The sequence below is a fragment of the Tetranychus urticae genome, chromosome 2 (assembly GCF_039701765.1).
Source record: "Tetranychus urticae isolate SD_2017Ah chromosome 2, NJAU_TeUrti_SD_1.0, whole genome shotgun sequence".
NCBI lineage: Eukaryota > Metazoa > Arthropoda > Arachnida > Trombidiformes > Tetranychidae > Tetranychus > Tetranychus urticae.
The window spans coordinates 26,245,898-26,265,567 of NC_142959.1; the positions used below are offsets into that span (position 1 = coordinate 26,245,898).

The 19,670-nt window shown below is 32.3% G+C and overlaps 6 protein-coding genes across 7 annotated transcripts; 1 reads left to right on the forward strand and 5 right to left on the reverse strand.

Moving 5' to 3' along the window:
* Positions 1–14: 14 nt before the first annotated feature.
* Positions 15–1,076, reverse strand: LOC107360585 (uncharacterized). The gene is made up of 2 exons (XM_015927274.3): positions 284–1,076; positions 15–184 (listed from the first exon to the last, which is right to left on the reverse strand). Exons 1-2 carry the CDS (start codon positions 801–803, stop codon positions 165–167), a joined length of 540 nt encoding a protein of 179 aa, XP_015782760.1. The 5' UTR covers positions 804–1,076; the 3' UTR covers positions 15–164.
* Positions 1,077–1,257: 181 nt separating this feature from the next.
* LOC107360385 (uncharacterized) lies at positions 1,258–2,860 on the reverse strand. Its single transcript, XM_015927030.2, has 4 exons — positions 2,664–2,860; positions 2,024–2,444; positions 1,838–1,951; positions 1,258–1,752 (listed from the first exon to the last, which is right to left on the reverse strand). The coding sequence occupies exons 1-4, from the start codon at positions 2,771–2,773 to the stop codon at positions 1,372–1,374; spliced, it is 1,026 nt and encodes a 341-aa protein (XP_015782516.1). The 5' UTR covers positions 2,774–2,860; the 3' UTR covers positions 1,258–1,371.
* A 496-nt stretch (positions 2,861–3,356) lies between these two features.
* On the reverse strand, positions 3,357–5,112 carry LOC107360384 (solute carrier family 25 member 32). Its single transcript, XM_015927029.3, has 4 exons — positions 4,698–5,112; positions 4,452–4,605; positions 3,873–4,391; positions 3,357–3,792 (listed from the first exon to the last, which is right to left on the reverse strand). The coding sequence occupies exons 1-4, from the start codon at positions 5,059–5,061 to the stop codon at positions 3,636–3,638; spliced, it is 1,194 nt and encodes a 397-aa protein (XP_015782515.2). The 5' UTR covers positions 5,062–5,112; the 3' UTR covers positions 3,357–3,635.
* A 4,154-nt stretch (positions 5,113–9,266) lies between these two features.
* LOC107360383 (cholinephosphotransferase 1) lies at positions 9,267–12,892 on the forward strand. The gene is made up of 6 exons (XM_015927028.3): positions 9,267–9,473; positions 9,753–9,942; positions 10,026–10,100; positions 10,262–10,571; positions 10,845–11,261; positions 11,475–12,892. The coding sequence occupies exons 3-6, from the start codon at positions 10,082–10,084 to the stop codon at positions 12,229–12,231; spliced, it is 1,503 nt and encodes a 500-aa protein (XP_015782514.2). The 5' UTR covers positions 9,267–9,473; positions 9,753–9,942; positions 10,026–10,081; the 3' UTR covers positions 12,232–12,892.
* Positions 12,893–12,992: 100 nt separating this feature from the next.
* On the reverse strand, positions 12,993–13,803 carry LOC107360180 (bolA-like protein 3). The gene has a single exon (XM_015926799.2). It carries the CDS (start codon positions 13,586–13,588, stop codon positions 13,214–13,216), a length of 375 nt encoding a protein of 124 aa, XP_015782285.2. The 5' UTR covers positions 13,589–13,803; the 3' UTR covers positions 12,993–13,213.
* A 223-nt stretch (positions 13,804–14,026) lies between these two features.
* Positions 14,027–18,989, reverse strand: LOC107360381 (sodium/hydrogen exchanger 4). Of its 2 annotated transcripts, XM_015927025.3 has the most exons (14): positions 18,493–18,710; positions 18,137–18,417; positions 17,571–17,928; positions 17,457–17,498; positions 17,104–17,178; positions 16,937–17,018; positions 16,636–16,773; positions 16,488–16,563; positions 16,208–16,390; positions 15,838–16,137; positions 15,552–15,760; positions 15,056–15,211; positions 14,885–14,980; positions 14,027–14,817 (listed from the first exon to the last, which is right to left on the reverse strand). In XM_015927025.3, exons 2-14 carry the CDS (start codon positions 18,291–18,293, stop codon positions 14,239–14,241), a joined length of 2,451 nt encoding a protein of 816 aa, XP_015782511.2. In that variant the 5' UTR covers positions 18,294–18,417; positions 18,493–18,710; the 3' UTR covers positions 14,027–14,238. The 2 variants fall into 2 exon arrangements, with proteins under 2 accessions (XP_015782511.2, XP_089124175.1); XM_089268049.1 differs by having other exon boundaries at positions 18,137–18,989.
* Between the last annotated feature and the right edge of the window lie 681 nt (positions 18,990–19,670).

A 19,670-nucleotide genomic window follows, 5' to 3' on the forward strand; every position in this document is an offset into this window, starting at 1 on the left:
TTTAAAACTCTTGATTAAAACATTAAAAACCAATGATTTCTTTATTTTGATCCTCCCAAATTGATACATTAAAACTTTTGGTTCCACTGGAAATTAAAAATTGCCATCCCATTGCATCGAGATTGAGCGGTAATGAAGGATCTTTTGCAAAATGCCAAAAAAATTCAGTATTTTCGGTTCGAGACTATAAATCAAATAGAAAGCAAATTATTGAAATATTCCGACCTTTAATAGACGTAAAAGTAGAATCAGTTTGGGCGAGTACAGAAATTTGTATGGTTACCTTGCATTGATCCTAATGAATAATTTGTATGTCTTATTTTAGATCTTTGATCACCGAAATTAGATTGTTTTTTATGTCCATGTTGAGAATATTTCCCAGGAAGACGATGAGAAAAACGATTTCCTATGTTGTCAGTCGTCACTGACCCATTGGATACATTATTAGCTGGATCAAATTTTAACTCACGAATCGCTTTAACGATATCTTTGAGATAATCTGGTTTCATGGAAATACACTCTTGCCAAACCTGGTCATATAATTTATTGTCATTATACTTTGCTCCTCGAATAGCTCGAGTTGGTTTTGAGGTAGTTTGAGAGGGAAAACAGTCAACAGGTAGTTTGTTCAATGATGGTTGTTGCACCAAATCGATTTCTGAAACTCCAGGATTTCGAATTTCGTTCTTTTTAACAAATGACTCTTCCAAATCCTTGGTTAAATGATCCAAACATAAAGACTTATCATGCTGATCATGTTGAAAGATTCGACGAGTTGACCATAGATCGTAAAAACCGTCCATTTTGGTCTCTTCACACCAAAATTAGAAACTTAAAAAGAATTAAAAACAAAAGCTTAAAATTTCACAATTTTAAAATAATCTGTAACTTCAAGATTAATGAACTTGAAAAGAAACTTGCAAATTTAATTAAAATCTTACTAAATTAATTGCTTTCTTAATAAAAGATTGCAAACTGCAATAAAAAAGCTATCAGTTATCAAAATTGAGCTATTTCCTAGATCTTTTGTTTTCCGTTAAAGGATACTATTAGCTTCAAATTGGGCGGTTCCGATATTTTATCGATTAATATCGATTAAAAAAATAGCTATCGATATCTTTAGAAACGATTGAGTGGATGGAAAGTTTTATTTTGGTTTTACCAAGCGATTCACGCTTAGTTTATCATACTTTCGCTTTATGCTTTTCAATAGCATAGGTCATAAATAGTAAATAAAGCTAATTAGCGTTAGAGCAATTCAGTTTATAGAATAGCCATGATTTAATATTGTCAAAAAGCGACATTATGATGGACCGAAAACTATATAATACATAAATACAAAAAAATGTCATTGATAATTTTTCTTTCAAATCAAGCTGATTCAAAATCTTCATCATTATCTTCCCCATCTGTCATTTCTTCCTCGTACGAAATGTTTTTCCTTTTCCCTATGCTAATTTTGTTTTCATCTTCATCCTCATCCTCTTCATCAGCAATATCTCCATCATCAACATCATCGTCGTCGTCATCATCTTCGTCATCATCATCATCGTCTTCGTCTTCTTCAGAATTGTTAGTATCAGACAAGTCCATGACAACAATTCGTTCCAAGTCTTTATCTTCTGAATCTTCATCTGAAGCATTCCCGTCGTCATCATCGTCTTCGTTGTCTTCATCTTCAGAAGATGATTCTTGATAGTTAATTGTTGCGCTCTTTCCAGACTTATGGCCATCTTTTGAAGTTGGTTCCATCTTTAAATGTTGAAAAAATGATATTTCAGTAATTTTGGTAATAACAACGAATACAGATATTGTAAAAGTAATTGATAAGACTTACCAAGCTAGAAATTAAACTTAGTCTACCTCTGAGAGCACACATTCGGTCAAAAATATCACATCTCGTGGCAAACAGCTGTTTTAAAGAAGTTAATTCTTGTTGTGCACTTTTAGACTAAAGAGAAGAAAATATCATTAATATAACGAAATTGTAGAAGCATAAATGCTTTATATCATATAAACATACCAATAGAATAACACTAAGCTTTTCTTGTAATAAAGTTCTTAACCAATTATAATAGTGAATTAATCTATCGCCCTTCTGGTAAAATAGTTTATGGAGTCTTTTTAAAAGTTCTTCAACCATTTCATTAGGTAAACTGTGGATAGTTTCTCTGATTAGATTTGAATCACATCGATCCAATACAGTACTAATCATTCCTTCATTCTGGCTTTGAAGACCTTGAACTAAAACGTTGACCAAATTTCCAGTGGATGGAATATTTGAGCCATTTATTGGTCCTAGAGAGGTTCCATAATTTATTTCAAGGCTCACGTTGGGATCGACAAGCATTTCATCAAGACTTTGATAATCTGATTGACTGTCTGCATGTTTTCGCTTCTTACGATTGCTCATTCTAACGCCATTGGCAATCGGTCGGGTTAGCCTGGAAAAAAAGATTAGATAAATAAATTAGAAACAAGCAAATATAAAAAAATCCACGAGTACTTTCTTCATGCTCACTATCATCTAATAACCAAACCAACTTCAACAAGTAAAGATTGACTGACACAATCAACCACTAACAAGGATCAACAAAGGTCACTAATTCAACCGACAATATCAAAGAGAGCTGATAATAACGATAAATTTAAATAAAACTTACGGAGTAGCCATCTGGCCGGGTCCAGCCACAAAAGCATCATCCTTTAGAGGTTCTATGATTTTATTGTTGATGGGATTGGATTTGTTAGCTCTTCGTGGTTTAACTGACATTTTTTTAGTCTTATAAACAAAAATAATTAATAAATCACTTGATTGAACAACAAAGATAGGAATATGAAAACACGTGGGTTAAACACAATCTAAATGTGAAAAAGAAAACAAAATGCTTAGAGCCAAGAGTTGCTTGAGCGAATCACATCTATTCCAAGAGTATTTGCTCTTAAAATAATGAGATCGTAAGGTAATAAGCAATAAATTGAGTCTTGGAACCGAATCGAGAAGTTTTGAAAAAATTGAGGTTAACAATGAGAATGTAAACAGGTAAAAATTTCAAATGAACCAATTAACTATCAGGTTAAAGAAATCTGATTTCAGCAAATTTCTTGCCATGTAAATCCTAGTTTATTTTTCATTTCTCAGATGGAGCTACTGCCTAAAATAGTAAAAATCTTAATTATTTTCAACTTTTTTCGACCGTCATAAAGTTAATTGAATAACTGAAAAATAAGCTTGTCAATGCGATCAAAACTCATTTTAAAAGATGAAATGTTCAGCACGGTTCTTCAAGTCACTCGGACATTATCTTGCGTTAGCTATCGAAAGTTGTGTTGAATCAATAAATCAGAAGTGTCTCTTTTAAATTGCTAAAAACTTGCAACAGTGAAGCAGAAGTCTAAGAAAATTTAATAGATTAACAAAGCTATAAATGGTTTACAAATAATAAAATTTAACTATTGCTGCCAAAATCAATGCAATTGAGTTTGTTTCCAAATTTTTCTTTGGTTATTAAGTGAATTGCATAATATTTAAACGCATTGTTGATTCAATTTTGAGCAGTTATGAAATTTGTGGGACGAAGGTTGAACAATTTTGGCATAACTTGAAAATCAATAAGCGTTGAGTCCATTATTGATTAATCCAAGGAGTTTTTTTGTTGATGAGCTTCACTTTTTTGTGCTTTCAAAAAACGAATTGTGTTCTCGTAAGCTAATAATGTTATTGAAGTTTGGGGGACGACTCTTAATAAGCTCGGAGTCAAACCTTTGTAAAATCCTCTTGCTCCTTCATTCCTGTTAAGAAAAATAGATGTTTGATATAATTTTTAAGACATTGACCGAATTATAAAGAATTTTTTTCTGTAAATACTGACCTCCAAGTTCTGACTATCACATCACTGACTCCTTTGAATACAGTATGTTGATCCTGGAGTCGAGCTCTTACTACTTGATATGGGAACGTTAGCGAAGCAGCAACCAATTTGCTCAATGCTGCACACATAATATACTCGTGATTGCCCAATTTAGTCTCGTTTGGAACATTACGTCGTTTGTTAATATTCTTTTTAAGCTCTTCATAAACCATAAATTGCAAGGAACCGTGTGTAATACCAAATAAACCAGGAACTACTCCTTTGTACATTCCTTTGATTCCTTCATGTTTAATAATTTTATAGAATGCATCGCGTGTACCAGAATAAACTTTATGGCTTGGTAAAGAATTTAATAATTGCCCTTGACTACTATATTGAAGACATAATCGCGTTTTAACAACCCATATCGGATTTGTTAAAATTACTGTAAGAACACCAGCTTCACCGGCTGCCATCAAATGATACCATGGCGTCAATTCTTTTCTTTCCATCATCAAGTAATCCTTAATACAGTTGTAGCTGCGTAAAAAATATTAAAAATTAACAAAAAAAGATAAGCTTGTGAGTACAAAAACTCACAAAAGGAAATAAAGTCCCCAAGATACACCAGCACCCATAAGATTAGGAACAGTTCCTCTGTAAAACCCTCTGATACCTTCTTGTTTGAAAATTGTTTTGATTCCTTCGCGAAGGTTTCGATACTGTGGTCGAAAGGATGAACGGCCATCATTAACTGTAGATAATAATCGAAAAATACATTGAAATACATTAAATTGATAATAATTAAAAGACATAGATATAGTGATCGAAAAAAGATAAACTCACCAGCAAATCTTATTTTGAGGAGATCTAGAGGATGAAGGACTAGGGTTGATAATACACCACCGGTAACACCGGCAATAAGTGACTCGGATTTAAGGTTGCCAACAATTGCTAAAAAATTACCGCTCCATTTATTGACAAAAATATATTTATCATTAATTGACACAGGTACGACAAGATTCGTTTCATTAGAAGAGGTTAGATTGGTTATTGATGTTGACGATGGATGCGAAAGTGAAGAATCATTAATAGATGTAGATGACGATAAATCAGTCGAAGAGAAAGTTGCTGGTGTAGATGAGTTGGTACTAGAAGCTTCGGCTTTTAAAATACAAAACTGTCTCAAAAATTCACCGGGATTCATCATTGCCCGGTTGATTCTTTCAATTTCATAAAAACATGTTATTTGTAAAAGTCAAAATGTTTGCAAAGTTACTATAGAAACTAAACTCCCGGTTGATTTTAAACATCGACCTGAACAGAGTCATGGAAAAGAACCGAGAAGTTTTGAAAAAATTGAAGCTATTAATGAGGATGAAAAGAGGTAAATATTTCAAATAAATCAATTAACAATCAGATTAAAGAAATCTTATTTCATTAAATTTCTTGCCATGTAATCTTAGTTGGTTTTTCATTTCTCAGATGGAACTACTGTCTGAAACTATCAATTTTGATCATCAAAATTTGATGTCCAAATAACCCAACGTTTGAACCAGACTCAAAAATTGTTTTAAATCTTTTGTTAACGAAGTTATTTTTGTTTAGATTAGTTTCGCCTAAAAGTAAAGAAGTTCTTTGACCAAAATGAAGTTCCAACATATCAAGAGATGACAGTAATTTTGGTTATTATTTTGACCAATTGTTCAGAAATGGTGAACTTGTATATTTATTATAGTTCAATATTCCTGCTGTTCCTTTTAATTGAGTCTCCCTAAATGGATTACTTTTTAAGTCCACTTTTCAATACCTTTTTGATTTGTGACTGTCAACTGTACTTTGCATGTTTTTCAAATTATTGGTATATCCTAAATACTTGTCATCCGGAGTTGATTGATTTTCAGGGTTAAATTATCTTCAAGCTGATAGGAGCCTAAAACGATTTTGAGCGGCTAACAGTTTCACAGCTGCTGAACATGGATCAATCAAAGGGAGAGTGTTAAGGATGAAGTCTTGGTACCTCTTGAAGTACTTGTTGACCATGTTCTGATTTTCTCAAGCTGAATTACCTGAAAAATCGGATGTTCAATATTTACTACAAACAAATTTAAGGACTGAAGTCAAGATGTGACTAGCTCGTAAGAATTGGCCATTTACTTTCATCAGTAATATTGTCATCATACGATTATTCAGGAAGTACGGTGATTTAAAATCTGACCGTTAATACCTCGTGATCACCACTAGCATCATTCCACTACACCAAAATCGTATTCGCCATTTTTTATTGAAAACAGGTACACTTTTTAAGACTCATTAAGATGAATTTCTTGAGGCTATTTTCGAGCTTCAATTGAATAGTAGTACAGGAAGTAATGTCGATTACTAGATTAATAATTTTCGGTCAAAAAAAGAAATTTTCAATCGGAACAAGTTAAAACAACCTTAACCCATTTTCTGGATAGTCATCAAGTTGATTAATAAGCGCACATCAACATTGCGAATAGTATTAACCACTGAGGATTAACCTTAAGGTTATGCCCGAGGGTTTCGTTTCATAACTTCGAATGATAGTCGATTGAAAGATTTACTCTACGAAAGATTGTCAAAAATGGTTAAAATTAGTTTGATCACATTGGCCAAAAACAATAATATTGAAAAATGTAGCCCCACATGTTTCCAGTCGCTACAAGAAATTGTCGGCAGTTGACCCAACAGTAATTTGAAGCAGCAAACCAAATTTAATCAACATGATTCGCATGATTCAGTAATAATTAAGAGCCGAAACGGTGAATCTGAAAGATATGATTGGTAATTGATGGTAAATTGAAAGATAAAATGAAACAGTCAATCAAATGATTTTAAATACTCACTTTTGAATGCAAAAATACTTTCAACCTCAAAAACACCATTCATGAGGCTCACGAAAACAAATTTAGAGTCTTCATCAGTAAAGCTGAGGAAGGCAACAATTATATCGCCAATTGTCAGTCCGAGAAAGACTGATTGCTCGTAAAATAAAACAATGATAATGATGAATACAGCCATTCGAATATATTATCACACATATTTATGAAAACTGAACGAGTAATTGGTCTAAAAATCTTTTATACAGCATCGAAAGTAAAGTTAGAGCTGGTTACGTTATCTTTTGCACATTGTTTGGTAACCAAGAATATTTTAGTAGTCCATTTTTAGAGATAAATTAAGCACAATCAACATCAACCCGAGGCTCATTGGTTAAGGCATCGAATCGTTGTTGATTAATCTCAAAAATTGACTACTAAAATATGCTTGGTTACCAAACAATGTGCAAAAGATAACGTAACCAGCTCTAACTTTACTTTCGATGCTGTATTATATAATAGATAGGTTCAACGATCAAATGTTCAGAACCGCATAATAAATAGCCGTAGCATAACATTACAAGTAGATAAAACTAACAAGATTTGCCAGAGATAATCAGAGATACATTGATGAATTTGATAATTCACTCATCATCCGACTTTTCCGATCACAAATGGAATTGTGATTAAAACCAAAAGAAATAACAATCAAAGTAAGAGACTGAAAAATTATGTCCAATCAAACTTCAAAATCGGAACACTTAAATACCAAAAGGTGAAACTAATGCGTTCAAACCAATCATTACTTGTAACAATTAGCTTTTTGCTCAAACTGCTAAGTTTAACTCGCTTTCACCAGCTCACTCTATTCCCATAACCTCAAGAGTATTACAATTGTAAGCTCATTTTTTGTTCCTGAGACTTCAATGCTTATTTTTTATGAAAGAAGCGGATAGCGAAAAAAATTTGCGCCATTCAATATAAAAAAATGTTTGGCGTTTGATTATTCTGAAAATCAAGGCCACGCTAAACGCTCGAAGTCAAAAAATTGTCCGATTCGATGTTCGCAATTATTGTTAATCTTTTCCGACCACCATAAAGTTCATTGAATTACTTATGACTGCAATTTTTTCATTGTCTGCTTTCTTTACTGAAAAATAGGCTTATCAATACAATCGCAACTTTACAACTCATTTGAAAATGTTCATCATGAATCTCTAAATCACCCGGAAATTGTCTTGTATTTTGCCATTGGAAGTTGAATCAATAAATCAAAGTGTCTCTTTGAGATTGCCTAAAATTGACAACATTTTCAAATCAATTTCAAAATAAGTCTGGATCAATAGGACTGGTATTGATTAATGAAGTAAATCGATTTAATTATTTAGTAATCGATCCTCTCTATTATCCTTTCAATCCTCCACGAGTTTTGCGTATCAACTGAGTCGACTTATTTTTATCACTGAATATTTGTTTCATCTGAATAGACAAATATTTCCATCAACTGTAAGAAATGAGTTAAGAATAAATTATCTCTGTAAATGTCATTGTTGTAGGCCACATTGTAATAACGCACAAAAGCTATTGAATCAAGAAGCATTGAATAGCAAACAAATATCAAGGCTATTCAGTAGTCCAGGATAATAATTATCTTGTCAATTGTGAGCTCAACTCGTTATGACGGTGTTGAGACATTATGGCAAACCTGAAAACCTGACTCAATGTGTGAAAGGAACGCTTACCATCCATAAAAGACACACTGTTTAAAGTAGCTTTTAGTAGCTATCATTTAATTTAATCATGGTAGGATAGTTATCATGAAATATTCATTACTGTAATCACAAGGCTTCAACCTTGATCTGACTTAAATTCACATGTAATGCAAGGAGAGAGTTACAGGAATCAGATTACGTCAAAACAATGTTTATATATTGCTAATCAATGTGACATCAGTTATATATTGAACAAGCAGTTACAGAATCCCAATTATCAATAGACCACAGAGCAACTCGATTAGGAAACTGGTTTGAATTGAGCTCATTTAGAGATACTAGTAAAAATTATTGCCATTACTCATTGGATACTATTAGTATTTATATTAGGAAAACACGAAGTTGATCAGTGTTTTGATTATCAATAATTTCAATCATGTTTAACGGTTTATTAACTAATTTACTTGTATTCACATTGAAAGGTATAATTCCATTCACCATGATAAACCAGATAAACCAGGGTTAAGTGGTGTTCAAATATAGACTCATTGCAATCAACAAAGTGAACAACAACAATCAAAACAAAACCATAAAGTTCAATTTTCATCTCCATTAAAGATACTTGTTTACCCAGTTTGACTTTTTTTTGGCTTTCATATTTCAAACTCACGAGTTTCAGGTTGCTCATGTTGTTTACTCGTAGGAATAACATGTCATGGGAGATTGCTCAGAGATTAAAGGTTTCCTTGAATTAATGAAATGAAATACACATTTTAGTGGCAAGTTGAAAGGAGTGGTCTTTTTGTTCAACGAGAGATGGAAGAACAATCTAGAACAGGCTTCATTCACTCATTTCAACTGTAAACATCTTTCAGTCAAGATTGTTTCAGGCCTATTACAATTTTTAAATAACTAGATCAAGTAATCATTTGTTTACAATATTAATCAAGGTTTTTTCCCACAGTTTTGTCTAGTAATCATTTAGTAAACAATCGATTGATGGAAGGCTAACACAGCAAAGATCCACATGATTTTCTGATCTCCTTCTTTCTATATTATTTTCGCAGGTAATAATGATAAACATCTTATGATCTTAATTGTGACTAGTGATGATGATTATATGCGTATTGTGATTTATAGCCCTTATCACCAGTTTTTACATTCGTGAGTGATGAGGGGAAAAGTGTTAACACCTTATTGTTGTGATCCCGGATTCTGTTTAGTGAAAAGCGATCACAAGTCTGTTTTTCTTTGTTGACAAATTCAAGATTACTCTTGAATCAATCTTATTATTATATATAAATAAATCAACTTTTCCTCATCTCATTTTCTTTTCGATTTTCCAGTTGCTTTTGTGATTTTTTGTGGTGTTATTCCTGCGAAAACTTCAACCAATAACCAGTTAACTCTCTTAAGGACGACTTCTTCTTGCACAAACAATCTTCATTTCATTTCTTCCATTGATGGTCAAACCTCTATATTCAAGTTTGCTTTTAAATTGAATTTACTTGTCCTTCTAATTCTTTCTGGTTCTAGGTAAGTTCTTTATATTTTAGTTGAGCCTATTCACTTATCAACAAGTCTAAGTTTGACTCTATTTAACTGTTTTACTTCAACAGACATTCAAATAAAATCACCCTGTCTGAATTACATAACCAGCCTGAAACATACCATCATGATGATAACCGACAAAGGTTTGTATATTGCTTATTTCTATCATTCTCTACCTTCATTGAATTTTTTATCTATTTGCCTATTTCTGTCAATGGTTACAATGTTCCATTGCCATTCTTGTTTTGAAACTTTTTCACCTGGTTGCTGACTGTTTCATTTTTTCTTCCACCCATTCTTTTAGATTCATCAGAGAAATATCTTTGGCAAAATAAATCGATTACTAGTGGTGAATCAAACAGCTTCCGAAAGAAGAGTATTGCTCGTCTAAAAGAGTTTCAAGAAAAAGTGAAAACTGAAGTGAAACAAATCGAAATAAACAGTAAAAAAAATAAATCCAATATCCATTGTAATGACGAATTTATCTATGAAAAATCAAAACAAATGAACGGAGGATGGGTGTTATCTAGTCACCAAATGCAATTCATTTCCAAATATCCATACATTTACTGTGCTGCTGCTGGATCTGTTCTTGAGTTGTTCTGTCTCCAAAGGTATTGAATATGTGATAATTATCCCTTCCAAACCTTAGTCGACGTTAAAAAGTATTTCTTCCACGACAATCTCGGCGAAAAATCAATACATCTGATTTTTAAGTTATTTTCACATTATCTCGTTCATGATAATAGAGATAGCTTATTAGTTAGAAAATTAAAAAACTCCGTTCTGCTTGAAACATCATAATTCTTCATCTGTTATTGTTTTCCATTTTTCATAAAAGGTTTTTTTCTCACAGTCTCTAACGAAATTTTATTTATCTATTCCAGGTTTTGGACCAGTCTTGCTCGCTTTATTCCAAAATTTGTTGCTCCATCTTTAATAACATTCATTGGTCTGGCTATCAATGTTATTGTTTCCCTTAATGCACTTTACCTCGCTCCTCAGCTTAAAGAAGAAATTTCATCTTGGACATTTGTTTTATGTGCCATCGGAACTTTCCTTTATCAAACTTTGGATGCTCTTGACGGTAAACAATCTGCCAAAGTTCAGAATTCCCAAATTGAAGAGTTAACTGATCATGGATGTGATGCCGTATCAACTATATTTGTAACCATCGGGACTGCTGCTGCCTTTCAACTAGGATATCATCCTTACTTATTGTACTTATTTTCCATGATAACTCTTGTAGCTTTCTTTTCTACCCATTGGCTTGCTCATACCACGCATTGTATGATATTTAAAAAGTAAGTTTTTGATGATGTCAAGTTGTTCGACTTATTTTAATGGTTTTTCTGTAACAATTTTAGCTCTAACACTGTTATCTAATGAGTTAAAGGATCAATTGTTAATGATAAAAAAGTGACGAGACTTGATCCATTAAGGTTTATCGATTAGACTTTTCAATCTATTTACCAAAGAATCAAACCTTTTACACTCATTTTTTCTTCTCTCCACAGGATTGACGTAAGTGAAGCTCAATGGGCTATGATAATTACTCACGGACTAACTGCTTATGGAGGTCAAAAAATATGGCGATACCACATTTTATCTTTACTCGGTCTTGATATCACACTTACTCATGTTATAGCAGTTTTAACGATCGCGTCTCTCATCAATGTTATTTATGACAATTTCAACATGTCTGTCTTTGGAAAGCAAACTCCATTAGAAGAATGTGGTATAAAAATTCCACGCCGAAAAAGTCAAGCAATTTACAACCCACTCTATCCTCTGGCTCTCTTGCTATTCCTTTCTTGGGTTAACTACATGTCTGGTCTATTTGTACTAAATCCAGCCGCGTTCATCATGGTCTATGGATTTGCTTTCGCTAAACTTGTCAATTCTCTTGTTATGGTCAACGTTTCTCGAGGAGAAATGGACAAGTGGGACTCAAGCTTAGTAGCTCCTCTTCTCTTGACGATTAACCAATCATTTATTGGTTTGATTCACCCGTACACTGCGTTACTTTGCGCTCTAGTCTACTCAATTATGGACTTTGCTCGTTATTTCACATATTCTTGTTGGGACCTTACTAATGCTTTAGATTGTTACATTTTCTCAATTAAATATCCTGTTGGTCACAAAAAATGGCGTGGTGGCAATGAAGGATTTTACATAAATGGATTGAACAATGAAAGCGTCCTCAAAGCTTGGAAGAAATTTGAAGAAGAAGAGAAAGACGGACTGATGAAAGAGTTATTCTGCAGTGATTAGATTGTTAGAGCAATTAATTGTAGACATCACTCTCAGTTCGAAAAAAGTTTATTTTTCCTAAGCTCGGATTATCTCAGCTTCCTGTTATCAATTTTAAATCAGTCAATTTGTCCTTGTTTCTGTCTGTTGACTCTGATGGCTGTTAGTTATAAATAATAATCCCCTGTACACTAAATTGCCGAAATGGTTTGTATGCATAATTTAATTTGTGATAAACTATCAAGTCGAAGATCAACCAAACCTCGATTGGATCGATGCTGAATTTGGAAGCGTTTTTGGCCAACACATCGAGGAACTAAAAGGAACTTTGATGATTGACAATTTTCACCCGGTTGACTATAATTAGTCTGAGCAATATTGCATGGTTCACACTTATTTGTGAAAAATATTTACTCATATGTTTCCACATTATTATGTTTAATGTACCAAACTTACACACGAAGCCTTGGTTCAAGCTATTTTACTGGTGATCATTGTAAATATCTGCCCATTCATCATAATTAGCCTGAAAAATTCTAAGAACCTCAATTTTAATTTATTTCTCCTTTTAAACCAAAAATTCAAGTCAAGATTTTGTTTTCTTTTACAATGATATTCTCAAAACCCAACTGAATGTAAACTGATTAAACAAATAAAGCTGTCCAGTATTGTTAATATTAAATATAAAGATTTCTCACTTTAATTTCTTACATTCAAGAATAAGATCCTGAACTCCTATTTTCTGATGAATGTGCAAGAGTTTATGAAAAATGAAAAATGAATAAAAGTCAGCATTGAAGATTTATTTTAAAGGTAGCATTTGGAATATGGCATTTCTGAATTGGATCGAGAATTATAAAAGGCCAATTTCGAGATACATTTCAGGTGTCTAAATATTAACAATAAATGTTGTTCTAATAATTTAGAAACAGCTAGTAAGCAGTAGTAATCAGACGTTATTTGTACAATCTAAATATTCGAGCAAAACGAAATCAACTAAAAATTAACTCGACGATGTTTCAACTCGAATTCCATGGAATTGAGGAATATCTTCTTTTAAAGCTTCCGTAACCATCTTATGTTGTTGTAAAATTGATTTGCCTTTGAAAGATGGACTAACAACGTAAACTTCGTACATTTCTCCACATCCACCAGAAACATCTTTTACCTCTACAGCAGATGAGTCAGGGATTCGTTCCTTTAACTTATTGATTAAATACAATTCTCCTTTTGTTTGGCTAGGTTGACCACTGAACCATCGACCATTGATCAAACTGAATTGTTTAGCCTGATAATTGAAAGCAGGTATAATCCGAGGAGAAGATTGGTTAACAAAACTCACAGTTTTACGTAAAGCACAAAATGTTGATCGTATCATTGTGTTATATAAGGTTATATGTTTACAGCTCAATTGATTAACATTTATTCATTAGATTAACTTTTGACTCTACAAAAGACACCAATAATCCTGATTCCCAATATAGTTCATTAATATGTACAAAAAATTATTAGATTTTTATTAGCAAACCAAAAAATTGAAACTTGAAATATTTATAAATGATAAACATGCTTTTATATAGATCCTCAGCTGATATCAGTATCTTTTTGTATCATTTTGGATCCGAATATATCCTCTTCTCGTCTTGAGTCAATCCATTTTCATTAAATTAATCACAATTAGTTTAATCGTCTGAAGTTAATTTAAAGATCATAAATCAAGTTAAGTAAAGCAAAGTGGTGATATTTTTACTGATTTTGAATCAATGATTTCAACAATGAAAGTTCAACCAACTATAAAAGGAGAATGAACCTGAACTTGATTGTTAGCTTTCCGTGTTTAATTTGCTTTTATGTTTAATACGTTAGAATTAATAACAAAATGTTTCAAAAATGTCAGTTAGAATAATAATCTTTTAAAAATATTGTCAATTATATCAATATATACTTAACAAGAATGGATCATAAAGCTAGGTAAAACATGTTAAGAATCATTCAACAATTAGAAAAAGGAAAATATTGAACATTTTTTTAAACTCGTTCATTTAGATTGTCCAAATTAACTGATTCATTTTGCTGTCTTTCTTTCATAGCTGCCAATGCCTTAGCAGCCTTAACAACTGAATGCAATGGTAATGGGTCACTTCCTTGTTCTGTACTTTTAGATGCAATTGCAGCCAATTGTATCTTTGATTTTGCCATTAACCATTTACTTTTACGAGCATTTTCTTTAGTAATTTTATCTTCACGATCTTCCACACTGTGAATACCTCCAGTGTATTGATAATAAGCTGATTTGGAGAAAGCTTCAGCCAAAACACGGCTAACATCCTCACTTTTATCTGGTTTTTTGGGCGATCGTAGCTCTCGGTAAGGTTCAGGCCCAGGACGAGCAGGAAGAGTACGATGTCGTCGGTTATACCAAGATGATTTTGAAAGTTTCCAAGTATTTGCTTGTGGATCATTGCTGCGTTGAACATTTGCTCCATCCGAACAAGCTCTTATTAATTTGGAATGAGTTGGTTCAGCTATTGTTTCTTGTTCCTCTTTAACAGTTGTTTTAGCTTCTTGAATTAAAAGAATTCGTCCATCCTCTTTGCCTTGGTAGAACTATAAATTTTTGAGAACCGAAAAGTATTATTATTAAATTATATAGAAATTATTCCAATCAATTTACCTTTTCATAAGCTGTTCTGATTGAAGCTGCTCTTTCAGCTCCTCCTCGTATTAATATCGCTTTAACATAATTATCATTAAATCGAGCGAATTTTTGCTGAAACAAAGAAAAAAATATGTTTAAATGAGGTCAGTTTACTTTAAAAATAAAAATACAATAAGAAATACTCACAGCCCAGTAGTTGGCCGATCGATTTCCAGCGATTTCTTCCATTCCAGCCATAAATGTCTCCACAACTTTATTATTTATTTCAATAAATAGTTTAGCTTCATGCTTGATATGAATTTTAACCTCTAAAAAGTGGACAATTGGTTTTGTTGTGGATCCCTGTAAAGAAATATAAGATGAAAATCATTGAATTATTAACCATAATTAAGAGTAAAAAACCAATAAAAAAGGCAATGAAATAAGTCAAGGTAAGCAAAATCAAATGTTTTGTCAATAGGTAATCAATAAGTAGCTTACCATAACAAATTTCAATTGTTTAGAGAATCAACATTATTTGATTGATTTGAAATTAAACAGAACAAATCATTTCATTCTGTAATAATTTATGAGGCATAATAGCCGTTAAACTTAATTACGCGTTTGAATAAGCCTAATACCTTGTTTGAGCATTTTTAATAACTCTGAAAAGAAAATAAATCAAATGAATCGCTGTACTTACCAGAACAAAAACAGTGAAAAGGATAACAAATAAAGTTGCAGTTACAAACAGATTTGCTTGGCTAATTTTACTTGTATCTAACATAATTGCCAAGCAGAAAGCGATTGCTCCTCTCAATCCACCATAGGCCATTAGCAATTGTTCAGCAAAGTTAACAATTCTCAATCTTTGAAAAAAATTGTTCGCAACATATGTTAGACTGAAAACACCTAATAAGATAGCATAAAGATTCACGTTAGTTTCCAATAGGTTAATTTGCTGACAGGTTATCTAATAAAATTATTACTGAAAAATCGATAGATGATGCAGAAAAATGTTGTTAGGAAAACGAATTCAGTGTTCCATTTATGGTCATCTCGCACTAAAACCATTCCAAGAAATAGAAAAATTATCACATCAGCTATAGAGGAGACGGTTTTGGTCAAATATTTTATAGTTGTGTACGATTTTTTTGATATATTGTGTCGGGTATATTCAGCTTGCATAAGTCCACAGCAAATAAGACTGATGATTCCAGAAAAGTGAAATAATTCAGCGCCAATGTAAGAAATATATGCTAAAACAATGACAATCAATGGTTCGACAACTGTAAAGAGAGATTGAAAAGAGAACAGTTAATGTGAGGAAGAGAAATAAGTTTATGAATCAACTTTTACCTCTAACATCAGCAGTAAATCGTGTGACGATTGAACTTAAAGCGCCAAGAAATATTCCTGTGGAAACACCTCCACCAGAAGTGATAAGAAAACTTAGAATACCTCTGATAATTTCCGTTACTCGAATGTTTTCTCTGCCTGCTAAGGCTGAGACAGTATTGTACATGGTAATAACAACGGCATCTGGTAATGATTGCATATAGTATAAGTTAATGAGAGGAGAAAAAACAAGTAATTAAGCGAAGATGGGAAAGTAGATTCGATTATAATCATACTCAACCATTAAGAAGTGATTCTCCAAAAACCAAAAAGTACAAAGCTTTGTTCACATTGACTTCAGCAAAAATTGCCAAAACCTGGAATAGAAGAGGTGAAAAATTTGATCATTTACAATATCTTGAAATCAACAAGTTAAAAAGCAGACTTACTGCAACAGGGTCAACTGCACTGATTAAAGTCGCAAAAATGAGACACTCTATTAAGGGTATCTTATCATCTCCGAAGATTCCCCATTCACTGCAATAATACAAACTGGGCCCTATGGTGGCAATATTGATGATCGTACCCTAAATTTTAAGGAAACAGAATAATGATATCATTATTAATATTAAATTGAGGGGAAATACATTCAAATTTAAATGTTTTGCAAGATTAAATTTATGAACTTAAATTGAAAAGCATAGATATGATAATATTAAAGTAATAGTATATAATAAAAATTGAACAAACCACAACAGCGTATAATAAAATTGTTCCAATATTGTTGAAAAAACTTTTATCGTATAAACTATAGGCTGACTCCAAAATGATTCTGTTAGTGTAAAGAAAACAAAAGCGAGATGAGTTTTAACAATCATGAATGAATTTGAATGAATTAATCGACAAATTAAACTTACGGTGGAAGAAGAACGTAGAAGAAAAGTGGCGAATTAAATTTAGGAACATATTCACTTTCAAGGACGCCTGTAAAACTGTGGAAAATTTAATGAGCATCAAATCGTCGGAATTAAGTAATGTAAATGATGATCGGAAATGTCACTTTTAGGTTTGTTGCTTCTTTAAACAAAAGTAAAATAAATGACTAGTCTCTAGTTAATATATTAAATTATAAGTTGTTGTAAATCATTGCATAAGTTCCGATTACCATGAATCTCTTCAATTTAAGCAAAACTGTGCCTCATGATATTTAAATTAACTTTCGTCACATTTTCTATCAACAATATTAAAAGTCGTGTTGAAAATGTCTTACAAGAAAATGGTCCCAACTATGGTACCTAAAAGAATGAGAACACTGAGGAAAAATAGAAGAAAAGGGTTACAATGAGAAATGTTATAAAATATTGGAATGAAAATGTAGTCATACCATGATTCTGGAATATGAGTGCTCAGTGTGTGACTGTGGTGGTAGCAAATTTTGACCCCAGCAGCTATCAATAAAAACGCTCCGATTAAAAAGTAATTGCCTAGCTCTTCCCACCTCCAACTGATCAAGTGTACTTCCTCATCTACGTGGGTAACATTGGTTTTCACTTGATTTGGTTTGCCCTTTGACTTTTGAGATTTATTCACTGATGTTTTTGTAACATTTTTGCTTATTATTTTGGTCTCACGGATACTCGTGCTATTCGGTAATTTGATCTCGTTGTGAGTGGTGTTCAACAATTTGCTTGGACCAGGTGGCAAGTCCAATGTAGCCTCGACAACGACAATCTTGTTGACTGCTGTAAGAGAGATGAAGAAACATTAAAAACAGGAGAAAAATAATTTTATATTGAAATTGATTTTTACAAAAAGAATTTTTGGAAAGAATTTCAGATTTCATGAAAAAACAATGATAGAGCAAGGCCTGTCAATATGGTTGTAAACACAGCAAGAAAGAAGAGCTCAAGCATTAGGCTTTGACAAAATGTCTAGGTTGGGATTACTTACGGGTCAATTTGTTGATAAATTTACCCTTGGTTTGAGCGGATTCACATAATAAACAGTTGAAAAGTACAATTAAAATGAAACAGTATATTGAATTTATACTAGCAACAGGTTGTTTGTTGTTTCGATGATAAAAAAACTGATGATTAAAATTAAACATGTTTTTAAATTTTGGCTAAGCAAAAACAGTGGCTAACGTGACGGTTGATAAAATGCACTACAAAATGGTGAATAAAATGTCGATTCTTTGTAAACACTTTCCAATAATTAAGGCACCGAGTAGTCTAAAAACAAAACAGTAAGCACAATGTTAAAATAAAAGCAGTGGGAAAATTATAGCAAAATCAAAAAACTACAACCTATGTAACCCGGGAAATCATAAGTTGAAAAATGTTGAAACCGTTTTTTATAAAACAAGAAAAAGGTCAAAGATGATGATTAATAAATGACCAGGTTGATAATATGTAAATAAAATGTAAAATATTGTTCAACAAACAATAACAATAAACGTTAATAAAAATCTTTAAGCAGTTAATGTGAAAACAAAAAACCGTTGCAACTTGATTCACCGACCAAACAGACTAGCATTACTTCAGAGTTCAACTTTGGTCTCACTCTTTTTTACTTTTCCATTCATTGTCTCACATTTTGTTTTCACTTTCTCTTTCGAGCTATTTTACTTTCTTTGTTGTCATCTCTAACATCTTTATCATCCTGTCGTCTTATTTTCAACAAAACTGAATCTCTTGATTCACCAGGAAATTAATTTTTAACTATCTACGTTATAGCAAACAAAAAAGCTGAACTTTTGAATCTCCAAGTTTTATCAGTAAACAAGAGACGATTGGCGATGAAGGACATATCCGTTCATTCTGTTGCTCTTTATATGCTTTGTGTCTTTCCCTTTCTTCTCCATTTTTGCTTACATGAAACAATTTTCATCATTTCATTGCTAACAGCTAACTGTGATTGTAAGTGTTTCTTTCTTCACTCTTTGTTGTTCGCCCTGTGAACTATCAACATGATTATCATTATCAAGATGGTGTTCATCATGCATGATGACAACTGTCGATTTCATCCTTTTTTCATTGCCGTTGATACTTCCATCAAGTTGATGATAAACCTATCAAAATATGGATACTTGAATAAGTATCAAGTTTTATTTTTTGATTGATTGCCTGTCCAAAGGTATAATTATCGATTTAAATTAGTCTGTCAATCACTACCTTCTCAATGATTATCCTTTTTCAGTGTTTCCGACTGACACTAATTAAATCCAATATGAAGTTCATCTACGGGTTCTTCAAATGTCTTTTTAGAGCAAATTTTTCTTCTTTCATTGTCAAACATCATTTTTGATCACTTCTTATTCAGTTCATTATCATTATCTCTATTGCAGCAATTAATCTATATTCAGAGATACAGAGAAACGTAATTAACGCCATCTTTTTTTCCTATTTTCAACTCGCCAAGAAATTACACCTGTTTTGTTTTCATGAGTTTGTTCACGATTAAGCGCTAATTAATAAGCAAGGTA